The sequence below is a fragment of the Danio rerio genome, chromosome 6, assembly GCF_052040795.2.
Source record: "Danio rerio strain M-AB ecotype USA chromosome 6, GRCz13ab, whole genome shotgun sequence".
In the NCBI taxonomy this organism is placed as follows: domain Eukaryota; kingdom Metazoa; phylum Chordata; class Actinopteri; order Cypriniformes; family Danionidae; genus Danio; species Danio rerio.
Genome location: NC_141026.1, coordinates 39,757,244 through 39,777,323, shown reverse-complemented (window position 1 = coordinate 39,777,323; position 20,080 = coordinate 39,757,244). Strand labels below are relative to the sequence as shown.

General features: G+C 35.0%; 2 protein-coding genes across 5 annotated transcripts in view; both read right to left on the bottom strand.

The window, feature by feature from the left end:
- The window catches only part of LOC147836428 (uncharacterized), a 719,152-nt gene that overhangs the window by 463,618 nt on the left and 235,454 nt on the right, over nucleotides 1-20,080 (bottom strand). The gene's annotated exons all lie outside the window — the stretch shown is intronic.
- The window catches only part of slc9a7 (solute carrier family 9 member 7), a 71,257-nt gene that overhangs the window by 3,527 nt on the left and 47,650 nt on the right, over nucleotides 1-20,080 (bottom strand). For all 4 annotated transcript variants that reach the window (NM_001030077.2, XM_087255627.1, XM_087255628.1 and 1 more), the window contains 3 exons: nucleotides 19,280-19,343; nucleotides 13,665-13,747; nucleotides 10,131-10,236 (listed from right to left, as the gene is read on the bottom strand). In NM_001030077.2, the coding sequence (NP_001025248.2) occupies nucleotides 10,131-10,236; nucleotides 13,665-13,747; nucleotides 19,280-19,343 (253 nt within the window). The remainder of the gene's footprint in view (nucleotides 1-10,130; nucleotides 10,237-13,664; nucleotides 13,748-19,279; nucleotides 19,344-20,080) is intronic.

Below are 20,080 nucleotides of genomic sequence, written 5' to 3'. Positions count from 1 at the left end.
GGAATAGCCTTCTTTTAAAAAAAAAAAAAAAGATTTTTTAAACATGAAACATTTATGGTTTTAAGTTTGATTACTAACTTGACGTCTGAATAATTAATTTATTTATTCAGTTATCACTGAATCCTAACCTACACAGCGGATAATCAACAGATGTGAAGCTGCACACCTTATAGTTTAATTTAAAAATAAAAGAAGTCATTATGGAATAACTGATGATGGTCAATCTTTGAAATATTTGAAAATAATGCAGACCAATATGGTGGCACAACCAATCCTAAGTATCTCAACCCACAACTAAACAAAAAAAAGTGACTTTAATAGCTAGTAATAAAGGCTTGATACTTTTATATGGAGAGAATAAAAGAGAGAAACTGAAGACTGAAGCATGTGAATATTCGCATCTGAGCGTTAGATTTTAGCAACCACATCTTTTCTATCTGTAAAATGATGTTTAACAGCTACAAGAACAGCAATAATGCTGCCTCGCTACCAAAGTCACATATTTTTGGTTGTTCAACTATTTTACTGATAATGTTGAAAGTTGTGCATGTTTATAAAGTCACAGCGCTATGCTGTCAACACATTCCTGTGAATGTATCTGTGTTTGTACTGTGAAAAAAGCAGGAGAAAGAAGGTATGCTTTCCATAGATGATAAGAGAATGTCATTTTTATTCCAGTTATTTAGTCTATTTCATTCTTACTATGGTTGTTTGCAGGTTTTGGTTATTTTGCTTATGTTGACTTGTTTAAAATACCTCAAATCATACGTCAAGTTATAATGAAAACTAACTGTACACTTTCATTTGAAAAATTGTACACGTTCATCAGCCAATCAGAATCAAACATTCAACAGCCCCCATAATAGAATACTTTATGATTATGAAACATCCTGCGTTTTGTTTTTCAGACTACAGATGTAGGAGCTTTTCAAACGCACTTGAAAACTGCATCAACAAGGACCGCAGAAAGCAGATTCAAACACAAGACATATGTAACAGTGAAACAACCACCCGCAGTTTAAAGACTTGCTATTCACAGAAGGCTGGTTTAATGGGGCTTCAGAGAGTCACTGGGTGCTACCGAAGGCGGTTGTCACTGAAGCACAACAATTACACCAGGAGATTACACTGTGCGCTAACAGATCAAACCAACTAAACTCGGTTACATAACAGATATATTCACATATAGCTGCTGTTAAATCCTTTGAGAAGGATCTAAATAATGCCTGCTCCATGTTAACGGTTGGAGGTGGTGTGATTTAGACTGTAAAGATCACCTGTTTAAGTGCTCGAAGACTCTAGGTTCTAGACCTAGGCTCAAGGCATGAGGAGAGCCCTTCCTATCACAGCAATGCTTCATTTTGATAGGTCAATAGTGGCTTTCTCAGAACATATTTTTAATATACAGACAGTATAGACCAGAAATGCCCAAACTAGAGCCTGTAGGCCAAAGATGGCCCATTGTAACCTTTGATTTGGCCCACCATACCATCTGAGAAAGGAGTATGAATGAAGGGCAGGATTGGGGCGAATGCTTTTAACAGAGATTTTCATTTCTAGTTTAAAATAACCTTTTTAGTTTGTTTGTTTCATTGCTGAGCTACAAAAATCCAACTAAAGTTAATTGTTTGATTTAAATGTTAATTGCAAATACGTAAATGAATACTTTGTAAAAATATAAATGTCACTTGACAGACAGAGGACAATGTAGAAGACATCTGCGAGTAAATCAAGGCAAAATCAGGTGTAGCTTGACTAGTATAACTCTGTTCTGTTATAAATTAGATCTTTTTACTGTAAGTTCATTATAAAATGTAAAAAAAATACTGTATTAGTTAATACAAAGCAATGTTTTCAAGCTATTTTTAAATACTATTAAATAAATTAGGAAGTACCCATGGCAGCTATATTTACCTTTGGACAGTGGTGGAAAGATTACTGAATAATCATACTTAAGTGCAAGTGAATATGGTAATAATAGTGTTGTAAATATTAATGAAAGTATGAGTAAAAAGTAGACCTTTCACGAGTTCTCAAGAATATTGAGTAGAGAGTACTACGCTGTAAAAAGCTGATGCATTTACATGTAATTTGTGGATGTGTGTAAACGTAACATTCTGTAGTGCATCTTGTTATTGCCTAGCAGGCACACAACATCATAAGGCATTAATATTAGGTTAGATTTAGGTCATGACGTCTGGTGACCAAAATTTAATGTCTAGCCAGTGTCTAAGGACAACAATATTTTGACGTCCAAGTAACAACTTCAACTGACTTTGATATTTGGTTGATTTTAGATTGCGTTAGAAAGTGACCAAAATTCAACAATGAGCCAACATTCAAAATTAACGTCATATTGAGGTCAAATATTTATTTTTCAGGTATGGCAACCAAAATCCAATGTCTGATAGACTTCATAGTGGTAACGTCCACACAATGTCAAGCTGTAACATCATTAGATGTAGAATTTAGGTTGGACACTGACGTCGACCTGACATTGAGTTCTGACGTCAACACGATTTTCATTTCGAAACAAAATGGAACATCCACACAACATTGGGGTACAACGTCAGTGAAAATATGTTGACATCTCATGCCTGCTGGTTGTTTAAGGCCATTTTAGTCATCAAACAGTAAACATCTGTCATCTTCTCATTAGTAACATGCATCTAAACAGTCACTAAGTCAATGCGTGTAAAGGTTTCGGAAATCTTCTTTTGGACATTTTTAATGCTTCCAAACAGCTTGCTGCAATTATAAATCACCCATGCCTTAAGGTAGTTCATTATGATGTGATTTATCTCCATGTACGATTTGATTGAATCACAGGACTGATTTTTTGAATCCCTATAGACAAAAAATAATAAAGTAGTGACTGCATGTTGAAGAAATGGAGTAAAAGTACACATACTGCACTAAAAATGTACTCAAAAGAGAGTAAAATAATTTTAAAACTACTTAGTAAATTACAATATCTGAGAAAAACCCCTCAATTACAGTAGTGAGTATTTGTAATTAGTTACTTTACATCACTGACTTCGGCCCACTAGTCTCAATCCGGTTTGGTTTTTGGCCCATTATAAGAAAAAGTTTGGACACGCCTGGTATAGACAGTAGTTTCTTGAAAAAAGAGACTATGTTTCTTCATCTGTGATTGAACACTTTCAAAAGGTGGCAAGACAAAAATATAAATAAGTCATTAGAGAAAAATCAAACTTCTTTTTTTAAGAACCTGTAAATCACATTTTCGATGTCACTAACATGTGCAAATTCATCAGTCAACACCAATGCTACAAGCATTTCTCCTTAAAACAGCAGTATACAAAAGAAAGCGTAAAAATGTGGTTTAAGTCCTCCCCCATTTCCTGGCATGGTAAACATTACATCACATTACACTTTGCAATGCATTTCTACTGAAGGATGTAGGTTTTTAGTAGGACGCTCTAAAAAGTGCTGAACTGTTGAAACCCAATGCTGGGTCAAATATGGAAAAACTTTAAATGAGATTCAAATGACATCAGTAAACAGTGGCTGGATGTGAAGGTGGGCTAATTATTTTTAGTTTAGCTATAAATGTGTGAGGTTCAAATTGGAAAAGGGTTTATTTATCATTAACAACACATAATTAGCTGTTTGATAATGTAGCCAAGCCAAAGCTTAATAATATCAATTACTAGTACTTTGACAGCCAGTGGGTGTAGAGATGCCAAGCACCCTCAGTTAAGGCTGTAATATTAGGATGCTGGCAAAAATCGCTGGTAAATGCTTCATTGTGCACTTGTGTTTGTGTTTTAGAATCAAAGGTTTCTGCTTACTGTGTTTGTGATGTTGAGCTATACGCAGCCAATCCTACAAAATAGATGTTGATTTCTTTAACACGATGGTCAATCGTAAGCGTTTGCGTAAATGGCCCTTCACACTAAGCGCTACCAAATGGTGTGAATGTACAAGGTGATAATGCTCTTGAATCAAAACAGTAAATCTTTATGGAGCCGTTCACACCAGGAATGATCAATCACTACACTATTAAGCAAAGAAAAATGTATGATTTATTTTCCCTGGTGACGAAATGAGTTGCCTACTAGTTAAATTGTGTAAACCCTGATGAATTGCGGTGAGATTTGCTGATTCAGATCAGAGAATGTTCTGAATAAAGTCACAGCAACTACAAAAAGCTTCAACAACAAAAATGTTGTGTCTAGGAATTCAAGAGCAAATGGGATTCAGTTTGTGTTTTTGGTGTAGCAGAAAACGTGTCTCAATTTACGGTTGCAATTTGTAGAGTGGAAAAAAGCCAAATGGAAAAAAGTGACAAAATACAAACACAAGAGGGGCAAATGTCACGATCAGTATGAGTGTCATAGTGGGCAGACTGCCCAAAAAGGCATTGTCATGGTCATCACCATGTAAGGTGAAAATAGTCTGGTGTGAAAGTACAGTTTGTCAGAGATTTACTTCATTTTATTGTGTCACTGTCAGTGTAAAAGACATATAGTGTGCAGTATTTATAAGTATACCCCTTACAAATCTATATTTAAATTCATATTTCATTAATAGAAAGCTATACAATATTATGTTTGTGCATATACATTAGAGTAGTCCTGTAGTACTGAACGCAAATCTGGAGCTTATCTGACAAAATAACTTACGATAATGCTCCAAAAACTAGTACACCCAAATTTATGTTATATAAAAATATTAAATACACAATTAAAAAAGAGGGGGAAAAATCAAGAAGCAAAATCATGTAGTTAAAATTTTGTAGGCTGTAATTTGTTTGCAATATTTTGTTAAAATTTAGCTGTATTATCTTTCAATTTCTAAATATTTTTGGCGACTAAAATATTATTTGAATAAAAATATCTGTTTAATAAATATATTTTGTTTAAATGCACCAACATACATTGCCTATATTTTCTGATAAATAGATACAAATATTCATTTTCAAAATGTGCTGTACTCAATTTTGCTGAGCACTATATATTACATATATAAGACCATATAGATATATTGAAGATGGCCACTTGCTCTTCAAGCATACACTAGTGTTTATGTCTTGGATCAGGTAAAACTGTGACTGAATAAACACAGACTAACCAGCATATTCTTCAGATACCACAGATGAGGTAAATGTGTTTAGAGATGTATTCAAGCCATTTTAAGATATTTGGTAAATGTGTTGTTTAGCATCACCTTCAAGCCATTTTAAGACAAATGGATCAAAAGTTGTCCTGAAACCAATTACCCATTCTTATCTTTGATGACAATTTGGATCAATTTTTGATCCACTTCAAATGCCGACTATTGTATTTATCTCTGGATTGTATAAATGTGCCACCTGGATAACCAAAGATGGATTTTAAAGCCATTTGTTAGTGCAGATAACTTTTAAATATTTTACAAGAACCCACAGCTAATGACATGCATATTAGGCACACTATGGCTTGTTTTTTGCTGCCCCACTAAAAACATAGTCCATAATAAGAGTCCATCTCTCCAAGCCACACGTCAAATTCCCTGACTTTCATTGACCAAAAAGCTGAATATCCATGACCTATGGTGAACAGAAAAAAACAACTACAGATAGTATTTTAAGAGCCAGCAAACCACGTTTGATTGCTGGTTAACAAGTGAGAAATTAAATAAAATGGCACTGAAAAATAATCCAACCATAAAAATAGACAAGACAAGCCATATGAAACAGCACAAAAACAGCACACAAACACTGTGCAGAAAGATTACACTTTGCTAAATACAAAAGTCAATTTCTGTCCATTGTCTACACTGTCCTATTAATAAAAGTTGAAAATGTCTAAAAAATAAGGATAAAAAATAATATTCCTCCATTTCTACTATTTCTATTTTGATGATAAATCAGATATCTCCCCTAGATAAGATTTAGAAAGCCTGGGAAGAGGACTTTGGCAGTCCACTCTCAGATGCTATGTGGAATGGTGTTCTCAGTCAGGTTCACTCATCATCCATTTGTGCACGACGTTCTCTTCTTCAGGTTAAAATAGTATACAGAGCTCATATATCTAAAGTTAAATTAGCTCAAATGTTTCCTGGTGTCAGTTCTTTGTATAATAGATGCCAGGTTGCTGAGGGTACCTTAATGCACACCTTCTGGATTTGCCCTAAATTAGAAAATTTTTGGAGATCAATATTTTATACTATTTCTGTTGTGCTTCAATAAGGATCAGAGCCGGAACCACTTGTGGAATAATTTGGAATCACTCCAGAAGACTCGTGTTTATCTGTGTCAAAGTGTAAGATTCTTGCCTTCTCTTCTTTATTACCACAATTCTGTGAAAGAAAATGGGAAGATTCCCTTCCACCCACCTTTATTCAATGGACCAGAGAGATGATGTCTTGTCTTTACCTTGAAAAAAATAAATACTCTTTAAAAGGATCAGGTGAACAATTCTATAAAATATGGCATCCCTTTATTGATTATGTTGACCATATTAAGTAATAGCCTACAGGTATATATGTATATACAATATTTTTTGTTATTATCATTATGAGCATTGCTATGATTCTCCAAATACTGGTAATTTTAGACCGAGTAATTAAAAGTAATTGACCGATATGTTTTGTTCTATTCTAGGTGCGGTTTTAAGGTTTGTGAATTGATATATTTGGAAATTACGAAAAAAAAATATTCAAACAAAAATATTTATCCAGATATTCAGTGACTCATGGAAACCTTGTATAATATGCCAGATCTAAACCAGAAAAGAGTGTATGCCCAATCACAAGAGAAAACTAGAGCAAAATGAAGCATATTATGTAACAATAACCAGCTACCTGCACACTTTGCCTCCATAAAGTAACCACTGTCTTTAAGAGAACTATTCTTCAAAACAAACAGACCTTCAGTGATAAAAGAACAGAAGACAAGTTTAACACAAAACACTAATTCATTTTAATAATAAAATGCCTAACGCTGACTTGAAACACAACCTGTGAACCAGAATCAAAGAGAAAATTAGAAGGGAGGGGGCTGTATTTAATTGTTATTATCATTATTAAGATTGCTATGATTCTCCAAATACTTGTAATTTTAGACTGAAGTAACTGATCGCTATGTCTTGTTCTATACTAGGTACAGGTTATAGGGTCTGTGAATTAATATATTTGGAAATTAATAAAAACTATATAAAAAAAAAAAAAGATAATCTAGATACTCAATGACCCACGGAAACATTGCATAATAAGCCAGATCTAAACAAAAAATAGTGTTTGTCCTATCAAATGAGAGAACTAGAGCCAAATGTAGCATATTCTGCAACAATGACCAGCTACCTGCACACTTTGCCTCCATAAAGTAACCACTGTCCTTCAGAGAAAAATTCTTCAAAACAAAGAGACCTTCAGTGATAAAGGAAAAGAAGACAAGTTTAACACAAAACCCAGAATTCATTTCAATAATAAAATGCCTAACACTGACTTAAAACACAACCCCTGAACCAAAAATCAAAGAGAAGATTAGAAGGGAGGGGGTTGTATTATTTTGTTATTTTCATTATTAACATTGCTATGATTCTCCACATACTTGTAATTTTAGACTGAAGTAATTGACAGCTATGCTTTGTTCTATTCTAAGTACGGGTTATAGGGTTTGTGAATTGATATCTTTGGAAAGTTTTTAAAATATATTCAAACAAAAAATAATCCAGATATTCAACGACCCATGGAAACCTTACATAATAAGCCAAATCTAAGCAAAAAAGAGGGTATGTCCAATCAAAATAGAAAGCTAGAACCATTTGTAGCATATTCTGCAAAAATAACCATCTAACTGCACACTTTCCCACACTTTGCCTCCTTTAGAGAATTATTCAGAAAACAAAGAGACCTTGAGTGATAAAGGAACACAAGACACGTTTACCAGAGAATACATTTGAATGATAAAATGCCTAACATTGACTTAAAACACAACCTGTGAACCAGAATCAAATAGAAAGATTAGTGAATCAAAAGAATGAGGAATACACTTAGACAAAAAGAAACATTGAACAAGACGTAGGAAGTGAAAATAGAAACGGTAGCTTTGCTTTTAACCTAGACAGCAGAACAGAGACAGAGTCAGAGTGAAAACTAAAGAATAAACAGCAACACAATTTAAGTTAAAAGTAAAAGAGACAATAATTCTTAAGATATCCGTGACCTAGAGAAAACAATTGAGATCAGATAAGAACTGAAATGTACACCAACAGACACACTGTGGTTTTTAGATGTATTGACCCAGTTGCACATGTCGCAAACATCATGACTCATAAAAAACAGACAACTCTTTAGTGGTTTTCATCCTACACGGGCGGCTATGAGGGGCATAACTGTGTTACGTGGGAGAGTGGTGGGCGATCAAGCAGTTCTGCAGGACATTTAGCTCATTGTGACCCGACAGCACAATGTAAGACTATAAGACGTCGGTGAGCTCAGCCAAGCAGCCGGAGCTACAGTATGAGCTCTGTGATGAATAGGGGAATTTGGAGTGACTGAATGAGCCTGTGACCACTGTGAATAACTGTGTTCTCCATGCTTGAGATATTGGAACGCCTCTCGGGCTCGCCATCATCGGAGTGGCATCATGAAAGGCTCTTTTGTGACCGGGCACACACTGAATGCGTCTTCCTTCGGGTTTGTGTCCAGTCTAAAAAGGCCCAGTGCTTTTGTGCTTTTGTCTGTCATTCTCTCTTTTCTTTTCAAGCAGGAGCTCGAAAACAAGCAGCAACACCAGAAAGCAAGCTATGGAAACCAAAGTGTGCTGCTGAGGAACTCAGAAAAGCTACTTCCTTGGATACATGGCAAAGTGGGGTTTGAAGTAATGACCAGTCTAACTGGCAGAGAGTGGACATTTGGAGAATATCATTGGTTTTATTCCAAAACTGATCAAATAATGTTGAATAACTACTTTGTAAATGAATATATAGTGTTTGCTTTAATTAATGGTGTATATTAAAGGTTTTATTTTAATTAGGGGTTTTATATACTTGTAAAATTATATAGTTTATAGTATATACACCTTTTATACTATAAAATGCTACATATTTCTATAATGACAGAAACAGAACTTTCAGTAGCCATAACTCATAATAGGGTATATGCAGAAGTATGCAGAGGGACTTTTCCAGTAACCTGGGTCAAGTGCTTTCGGTGGACTGTATACGGTTAAAAAATTGCTGCGTTTAAGGTCTGTTTTCTTAAAAAATAAGGTCAGTTTTTTTTTTTAAAATAATGATCTTCACTGCTTGATTGATATACGATATAAAGTGGGTTTCAGAATGTGCAAGAAGCACTGCATTAAATTACATTTTTCAGCATCATGTCTTTAAAATATGAGCATTTATTTTACCCCAGTATATTCAATGGAATTTCTGCGCTAGCGTATTGATCCTGACGAGCACATGCTTTTTATCTAATTTTACGCTTAAACAACTAAATGAATGCCGACATCTATTTAATTTATTATATTTTAATTACATTACAACATCAATGCTTTTAAAGGAACCATATAAAACTGAAAAAAGTCACATTAACCGTTCACCGAATGTTTATAGATATGGGAAGAAACATTAGCTGTACATATACCCTATTAAAGGCTTCAATGCACACAAACCTTCAGACATTATTCCATGTTGATTTTGTTAAAAGAATTTTAATTATTTTCAATGCTGCAAACAGATTTTTCTGCTTTGTCATTTTGTTGAAACTGCACAGTAAAATTCAAGTGTTTTGGGTTAGAAATATTGTAATAAATAAATTAAATAAAAACATAAAATTATTATTAATTATTTTAAATGAATTATTTTATTTCCATTTAATAATTTGGTGCCAAATCTGCGTATTAGAACGACAGATCATGTGACAGAGTACCAATGCAGTAATGAATGTTGAAAATGTGCCTTTTATCATGGGTTTAAACTACATTATAAAATAAATTTATATAAAAAAGTTTCTTCTTTTTTTTTTGTTTTATAAAAAATAATGTCTGTCTGTCTATTCATCCATCCATTCATTCATCCATCTATCTGTAAAATATACACACATAATACACATGCACACATAAACATATCTATATATCTAGCAGACAGACAGATTTAATAATCGTGTGTTATTATTACCTCATATGCTTGAGGGCTGGTCAGACATCGAGCCAATGGGCCGCAGCAGGCGGGCAGGGTGGAGGTCAGAGGGGGTCCGCTATGGGTCAGGATAGGCTTCAGGTAACTGTACTCAGGTTAAGGGAAAAAAGACTGGCTGAAGTGCCAATGTGTCTCTGTACAGAAATAGCCATGTCCCTTCTTTGTTAAACTGCTCTATATGAAAAAAAAAAAACAAGCTGAACCATAACATTAAAAATATGATAACTTTATAGCCTGGTTTTCTTTAGTGAGCTCATCCTGTCAGTGGTTGTGATGTCAAAAGCTAAAGATCTGCATATTTGTGATCCATGTTGAAGAGACACTACTCCCAAAAATGAAGAACTGATCCAAAATACAGGTGGCATTGGCTGCGTCCGAAATCGCCTGCTACTCAGTAGGTGCTGCATTTGAATTTAAACTAACTACTCAGCCATAGAAACATATGTTCTATACTGTATAAATGTGAGTAGTATGATTGGAACTCGGATGTACTACATCCACCATTTTGTAATGTTGCCGTGATCTACCCGTGTTAACTGCATCACATCATTTTCATTCATGATATCTCTCGTTAAGGCATCATAGGATAGCGTAGCGTGCAGGGGATGCACACTACAGAATCTTGCCGAAAGTAGTAGGTCATTCAGATACTTCTCTCGTACTGATTTTCGAACTATGTGAGTTCGAACATACTACTCGACTACTGTTTTTAGCATACTTTGTAGTATGAAAGTATGCAATTTCAGATACAGCCAATATTTTTAGTAGATCTATAAACAACTGTTTTTTTTTTGTTTTTAGGTTCATTGACAAATCATTAATGTGAAGTCAATTGCCAGCACTGTGAAAGTCAAAAATATACAAACACAATTTTGGCACAACAAACTTCATACACTAAAGTACTACAAGGCAAAATAATTGGTCTGTGCAAGAAACCGAACATTATTTACAACATTATAACCTTTAATCTACAGTCATGTTAACAGTCATCTCATAAGACAGTAGTGTCAAACTCAGTTCCTAGACGGTCACAGTCCTGTTTCAACACACTTATGCTGCGTTCACACTAGAGTTTTAGCATGCCAAATTCTGTCTTACAGCACTGCAAAAAGGGGCGGGATTAAACAAGATTATTCGATATTAAAAAAAGAGTGATTGGTCCATATTTTAAACTTTTGTCCAGAGAGATCGTGTTCTGATCTTCGATTGGTCTCATGCAGTCACGTGATGCGATTTCACAGGTCAGAGTTCACCAAGCTTGAACTTTGGAATGCAGCAAACTGCAAAACTTGTCGTACAATCTTGCGTGTCCGGTTTGTTGTATTCGTGTGCGTATAAGTCTATCGGGCGAAAATGCAGTGTGACCACGGCTAAACCTGTAGGTTTTAAACTAGCCTAAAGAACTTGATTAGTTTGATCAGGTGTGTTTAATTATAGTTGGGGCTAATCTCTGCAGAGCAGCGGCCCTCCAGGAACTCAGTTTGACACCAGTTTCATAAGACTTCAATATCTATTATTATTCATTCATCCATTTTTTTTTCGGCTTAGTCCCTTTATTAATCTGGGGTTGCCACAGCGGAATGAATCACCAACTTATCCAGCATATGTTTTACGCAGCGGATGACCTTTCAGCTGCAACCCATCACTGGGAAACATCCATACACACACACACAGACGCACACACACACACACACACACATACACTCATACACTACTGTCAATTTTAGCCAATCCAATTCACCTTTACTGCAAAGTTTCATTTTTTTCTGAGCTGCAATTATCTACAGTTCCTACTGCATTACCACATTATCTATTTAAGTTCATAACAGAACTAAATCAAAAATAAAGTCCATTTTATGAAGTCTATAAAGTTCCCATATGACTAATTTTAATTTCTATAAAATTTCACTGTACAAAAAGAGTAGCTTTGAACAATTTTTCAGTTCAAAAGCGGAACATTGGTTTTCAAACTCACATGGGTGGTTAAATGGCGAAAATGTATTTAGGTTAATTTATACCAGCCATAAAAACAAAATGACTGCAAGACTTTTTCCTTCCGACATTCATCCGAGTCAAACATTTCAAAACACCTGACAAATTCAAACCATTTAAAAATAGCACTGCTTATGAATGGAATCATCTAAATTAAGCACAGCCGCAGCATTCATTTCAAAACAAATACAATCGAGACTCAGTATCATAATCATGGAGTAAACAGATCGTCATCCCCCTAAATAGTTCATAGAGTCCATAGCACAGAGATCCAAACAGGACAGCGAGTACCCATTTGGCAGGAATACCGAGTTTCTAATATTTGACAGACGGGGGATAAAAATAGAGGAGGCGGCAGTAAAGTGTGGATGGCTTCGAACCAAGAACAGCCCATGATGGATTTGGAAGTGTATAATATTTTGAGGGGGCTTGAAATGGATGTCCCCTACAGAGTTAGAGAGGTGTAGACTGAAAAATAACACTGTAGGAAGTCCAAAAGTGTGGTTTGCTATCCACAGAGAAATAAAACAAGCTGTTAGCCAATCCGATAGCACTGCCCTTTTGAAAAGCGCACACATACAATTTTTACTTCAGAGAGGCCTGTGAAATAGAAATTGAATGTTGTTTGGTGGGCTGCAGTGTATACGACAAAACACTTGTGAGCTCAAATGCATGGTTGTGGGTGGACAGAAAAAAAAACAAGTTAAGACTCCTAATAAACATCTGACATTAGCTCTGTGGACCTGTGAGTCACCACATGTGGAGCTGCTGGCCACAGCTGTGCAGGAAGTGGATGGAGAAGTGCCTATGAAAATGTGTGTGTGTGCTACTTTCACCTTTGAGCTTTATTTCTAGCAGCCCGGAGCTAAATAAAACACCTCTCCTTGCTATTCTGCTCCTCTTACCACCCACGTCAGTCTCACTGAAAAGATACAGCTACAGTAAACCACTCAGCATTTAATAATGGCAGTGAACGAGACCTGAGGAGAACTGGAAATTTATCGACTGCTTCATTCGAGACCTTTTGCAGTCGTTTCATTTGGCTTTCTGTAGAAAGAATGTGTGGAATGACATTTGCAGGGGCTCATCTTGAGGTGCAAAGCTAAGACTGTGTGTTTTTTTATGTAGGAGTTGCGTGAGAAGGATGAAATCTCTCAGTTTGGGGCTTTGGAGGCTCAGTTTAGGCCCCAGAGGAACTCCTGAGTAGATCAAAACAGCCATCTTAAAAAAAATCTGAGAAACTTCAACCGTCTTACTCTGCATTTACATTCATCCCGATGCGCTTTAGTGAGCTTCATCTACCCGTCTCTCTTTTGTCATTGTCTGTGGTGTGGGAGGAATTTTTTTTAATAGTCATTTGCATGGAGCTGAAGTAATCTCACTGGCTAGGCTCATGGAAGGAGCAGAAAAGAGAATGGTGAAAGCAAGAAGTAATGCTCAACCGTGCTTGAGTTGTTAATGACAAGACCACACAAAAGCTTGTAAGTGTGTGTTGTTGTGAATGGCATGCTAAAAGGATACTTGTGGTCAAAAGTATACCAAAGTCTGAAAAGCCAGGCGCTCTCCTGCTTGGTCTTGCTCTGCCCTTCTGACTGGCTCCCATCCTGAGGAGAAAAAGAGAAAGTTGGTGTCATTTGTTTAATCTCGGACATGCTTAAGGAACCTTTTTAACATGTATATCGTGCAGTTCAATCAATATTGTTTCATTTCTATCACAATTAAGCTCAAACATATATGTCAATAACAAGGGGGCTGGACATGTCAGATACTAGAGAGCATCGAATTGGTCAGAAGATTTGATGAGTAACTGAAATTTGAGGTGATGCTGAAAAAAAGTTTATCCATTTAGGCGAATGTGACAAACTGCAAGCTTTGGATGTTTATATCTTCTCAATGTGAATCATCACTGTTTTGGAGCATTCTAACTTATAGATATTATTATGACTAACCAAGTGGCAACATGCCGCTTTCCCTCAAGAAAGCTAATATGGAAGTAACTAATATTGCAATTGATGGAAATTCCGCTAGTCTTGGCTCCAAAATAAAGCACATTTCTATTGACCTAATGTAAAATGCCCAACTTTACAGCAGAAAAAAAGGTGTTTACAGCCTAGTACAAAGAACGATTTAGGTTCATATAGCTAATATTAGACTTCATGACAACGGTGAGGGGGGTGCATTTTTTTATAACTCATCTGTTTCATTTATATTGTTATATTAAGTCTGCATAATTAAGGGAGTGGCCAATTGAATGACAGCTAGGTCTCGCTGCTCACAGTCACGTCATTTCGGCTGATTAGCCGCTGAACTTAGCATATACATCATATTTTTTGTTGTTTTATGTACCTTTACATAGGCAATTGCCATTTGGAATTATTTCCAACAATTATCAGATAATATAGCATGCTGCATGCTTTAATTGTGCTCACAAACCATTCAAGTGGCCTCCATTTCCCAGGTGACTGAAATTCTTAAGTAATTTGATAATTTAAAATCATTTATTATTTTCTTTATAACTGTAATGCACTTCAGAATCCGACCGATTGATTAGCTGTAGGCTATAGAACAGTAGTCTAAAATGTTTTCGTAAAGTGTTATGCCTGGATTACATTGGTGACGGTTGGCCACATTTGCTTCATTTGCACACTTTAGAAACCTATGAGTGATTACACGGATACTACATCCATATCTTTTAGAGTCTACGAGACTAACATATTGATACTAACAACTAAATATATATGTATTATTTTGATTTCACAGGGAATTCAATTTATGTTTAAGAACCACAATTTCAGCAAAAATAATATTAATAATAATAATAATAATAATAATAATAATAATAATAATAATAATAATAAACTTGTTTTACCTTGTTTCATAGGGCACTCACTAAAAACCTTATGGAGAAAACAGTGAAGTATTACAGAGAGTTTTTAAAAGGTATTTGAACTTGACTTAAAAAAAGATTTTTATGTTGCCCCAAAAAAGGTTAATGTTCTATAAATAAAAAGAACAACTGACTTAAGTGGATTTGTTTAAAAATTCACCACAAATTTTTAATTTCAGAGTGAACTACCTGTTTTTATTTCCACAATTTAACATGTATTTCCCCTATTTAACTTCAGCCTACAACAACAATCCATGTTGCAATCAAGTTATATGACGATATAACTATGAAGATAATATCACGATATATGTCAAATCTGTCTAAATACTGAAGATACTAAAGTATATCTAAAATTTAAAATGCTTTTTAGAAATTGAAATGTTAGCAAGAAATTCAGCCATTTTATAATAAAAGGTTTAAAAACCCAGTGTGTAAAAAAAGGGTTTAGCATCTCTACTGTCATTCACAATACGTGCCACATGATACCAGGCCCCACAAATGAATTCTGCATATGGGTGGAATGAAATCTGATACTAAACCTTTATCCTATACAATAAGCTAACACACTTGCTGTTCATCCACTGATTTTGCATGTGCAGTCAAACCTTCATTGTTCTTCCCAGTGACCAGTATGTTTATCCCAGTTCATCTAATCTCATGAGTTCAGGTTCAATGCATTTAAAGAGATTACAGATTAACACTATCACAAACAAGCTCAAAGTAACACAACACTGCGATCTACCCTAAGCTTGCTATATTCCTTTAGCGTAATACTATAGAGAGAGGACCACTGTTAATAAGATATGTTTGACAAATATAGAAAGTGTACATCAGGAAAAGTTACGCGATATGCTTATTAGGGTTGTCACAAAAAAGAAAGAAGAAATAACAATGATTGAGCAAAAACAGCTTGAACATGATACACTGGGAAAAAAGACTTGAACTGCTCATTCTACTTGCTTATGTAAAATGAGTTGAAATAACCCAGTTCTTAAGATTTCTTTGTGGACAACTTAATTGTTTTATGTTCAACTCACATACACTTGTACAAACAATTAAGTTAATCGATTTGTGTTGGGACGACATGAAGGAATTATGTGGAATTCAGCATTTGTATACAGTGTATGTCAATATAAAAAGTCTGTTGTTCAAAATAATAATTAAAATAATAATAATAGCATGTTGTAATGAAATAATAGAAGCAGTGAGTTTTTCTTATCTTGTTAGTTGACTGATTAAAATGATCTACACTGTAAAAAAACGCTGGGTTCCACATATTTCCTTCATGTTGTCCCAACCCAAATCGATTAAGTCACTTCATTGTTTTTTTACAAATTTAAGTGAATGGAAAACAAAACAATTTCTGTCATGAACACTGTTAGTATGGACAAAGAGCTTAGAATGATTCTATGCTCTTTGGTATGGATTTAGTATGGTAATGAATATGTATATGACAATGCTGATGTATTTGGTCTTGGTGGTATAGATCTGCTACGCTGCTGCTGCTTTGTTTATTATGAGAGAGCTAGTATCGAGACCTGCCAGTATATACACAGGCATGCCGTCTGAGAATATAACATGCTGGTGTGCAAACATATAAAAACCCCTGCAACAAATCTAGTCGAGTTGTGCATAAAGTCTCATAGCAGATATTTAACCAAGTTGTCCCAAAAAAAAAAAAAAAAAAGTTTAAAATTGGGTTTTTTCGACTCATTTTAAATTAGTAGTCTGAACAAGCAGCAAGTCTTTTTTTGTGTTTGTAATTTTGCAACAATAATTATACTCTTTATAATTCAATTATTTGTAACTATTATTTGTATGTTTTCTCATTAAATGATTATAAAATGTTCTGTTTTAAATTTTGTAATACATACAGTACCTTTAAATATATATACATATATATAAAAAAAGCGAATGATGAATTGATTTGATCTTAGATCTTCAATCTAATTGACACATTTTCAATTATTTAATAATTTCCTCAAAAAAAATTAAACTGTTTTATACTACACACTATTCTTGACTGCCCATAGCCAGTAAGTACATTCACAAAATTATGATTCCTCAAGAAACGTTATTAATGTCTGTCTAACAGTGATGTTGAAAAAAATAATACAGTGAAAAGCCCTCTCTCCTGAACATCTTTAAAAAACAGGTTGTTTGAAATCACGGTGTTTTGGTGACACGTAAAATTATGATGGAAGGCAAAAAGTAAATCAACTGAATGGGAAACAAAGGAAAGTCCACATTTTATAACACATTTTAGGAGATATAAGGAGATATAACTAGAAAATAACCACATATGTTGGGCAGGATCCTTATATCTAAAATATTTTCGCCTGTCATTGAGGCGGAATATACCGTACAAGCTATTACATTTAATGAAAAAATACTATAGTTTGGAAGCATACTATAGATAATTACTTGAGTTAAACTGTTGTAGTAATTATATTGTCGCTGTGGTACAACACAACTGCAGTAATGATCAAACTATTCAGTAGGCTTCAGTTTTCTATGCTATAATTATACACCATCACAATGCAGCAGAGTTTACACTAACGTTACAGTATTTATTACAGGTTACTGGTTTACCCCACTACAGTATTCTGTAGCATTCATTAACAAAGAGTTGTACACATTATACACTTTACTGTGTGGTTCAAAAACAGGTTTATTATAAATTTCTATAGTTTTTTCCCATGCGCATATCTTCCAGACATCACGGAATAACAGATGAAAGCCTACAAAAGCATGTCACACAGTCTACATTATTATTTCTGTTTGTAAGAGGGAAAAGTGCACCACAATAATAACCATGTAGTTTTGTCGCAAGAGTTGCATTTAATTTTTGTTCAATCAATGAACTTACCATCAACAAATATTTATCACTGCTGAGCATCTCGATGTTCACGTTACAGTTGTTTATTCCACTTAAAGACTTGGATTATTGCAAAACAAGACGAAGATTTCATTACAGCGATTACATAGCAGGGTACAGCTTTTTATATTCTCCTGGATTTTGTATAAGTGTGGGAGTGTTTGTATCTGATTTTTATCTAACACATTAACATGTTTATAAACATAGCAAGGCCTGTATATAAGCTTTATTTGTGCTGCCAAATGAATTATCATGTTCAAAAACTGTCGCATTTTCTGCCATTTTTCAGTCAGTTTCTTGATCTTTCTTCCCTTTATGAGCAAAGTCTATAAAAGCTGTTTGGCATTTCCTATTTTTGCCGATTTAAACAATTATAAACATAAAACAGAAACATTTTGATGTTCTGATAGTGATTCCTATGCAGAAGAACCACTTCCTGCCCTCCATCTGAATTTCGTGCGTCATCAATGGCATAATGTGAAAACAACCTTCTTTGCTTCATTCAAAAATTGCACTTACTATAATGACCATGCTTTGTTTTAAAGAAATGGTTCACCTAAAAAAAAAGAAAATCCTTATTTATTCACCCTAATTTTTGAAATCTTATGTAAGAAAGAAAGTCATACAGACTTGTGACAACATGAGCGCGAGTTAAAGTGAGCTTGTAAACTATGGCTTGATAGTTGTTAACTGTAGCTTTAAGAAGACTTTCGTAAATCTGACCCTGATTGTTTGATCAACCTATACGGTTATAAAAAGCTGATGCTGAAAAGTATTTTTACCAGTTCTCATTTGACCAGCGCGTGCAGTGTGTACAATGTGATTTCGCAGAAGCCAAGAGGATGATTGGCTTCTACTGATCTGATTTCTGTCATTGCCCTGTAATGGAACCAGTTAACCCAGGATGAAGAGAGGAGAAGTGTCATTAGTTTCCAAGGTCTCTACTCGTAATTAGCTTTGCCGTTCTAATTTCAGTAACAATTCTTGATATAAAAAGCAACTTGTGTCTCTGGATTGGTACATGGGCAGCAGCTTTCACAATCAACATGGGCATTAGTGTTGACCCACTTTGCTTAGCTGTTGAAGGGGTATGTAATTCTTATCTTCAAACAGATCAAAAACACTTTAAAAGCAAAGCTGGCGTGACCTTTTTATATAGCCAAAGAAAAACGGAAGTATGACTTTGCATGTGGTTTTGTTCATGACAAAAGAAAGAGTGTGACAAGCTCAACATTGGAATGCTCTTGGAATATTATAAAGCTGATCACTTAAAAAGCAAATCTTACCAAGTTGCACAATTTTGAAGCACCAATCAAATGTTTAAGACTTGAAATTTAGGGCAAGAGAACAGAAGGAGACATTAAAACTCACTCCCTGAAGGACCTGGAAGCTGTCCCCGCATGGCTGAAGATCCTGATCGGGGTCCACTCCAACTCTGAAACAGACAGAAAGGGCACATCATTCTGTCTGTGTGCAAATGTGACGCAACCATTTTAGCCACAGTGCAGTCTGTAGCCACATGAGCACTGAGACCTTTCAGCAAAGCCCACAGCGAGCAGCAGTAGATCAAGAGATAAAGACACACAAAAGACTCAAGCAGAGAGAGATTGATCATTATGATTCAAGTTCACACAAATGCAGCTAAGCTGTGTTACAGAAATCATTTAGGTCAGGGGTTCTCAACCTTTTTCATTTCTTGGCCCACTACTTTGATCAATTTTAGAAGGCCCACCTGTCTGACATTAAAAAGCACACAGACTCGATGAGAATCACAGGCCAACACTGCAAAAGACCAGCTTCGGCATTTAACTGGACAGACTGAGTATCTACTATTAAATATCTACTATTTAAAAATATACAAATGTAAAATACTGTAAAACAGCCTAAATCTGTAAAAACGCATCAATCTGATGGCGGTTGAGTTTGCAGCTGGATATTATTGGGAGATCACTGACAGTAACAGTGAACTGCTTCACCAGAAGCTGCGTCTGAAGCTCATATGAAAGTTTATTTAACTTCTATGGCAGAAACACCATTAAGCATCGCTAGATCCTCCTTTATGGTATATGTAATACTAACAGAACATTAATATACACAACTATGTAGATATTTTGAGTAGTTCACAAAAAATACACAAAGCGAGATTTTCCCTTTTACTTTACACAGTTTTTT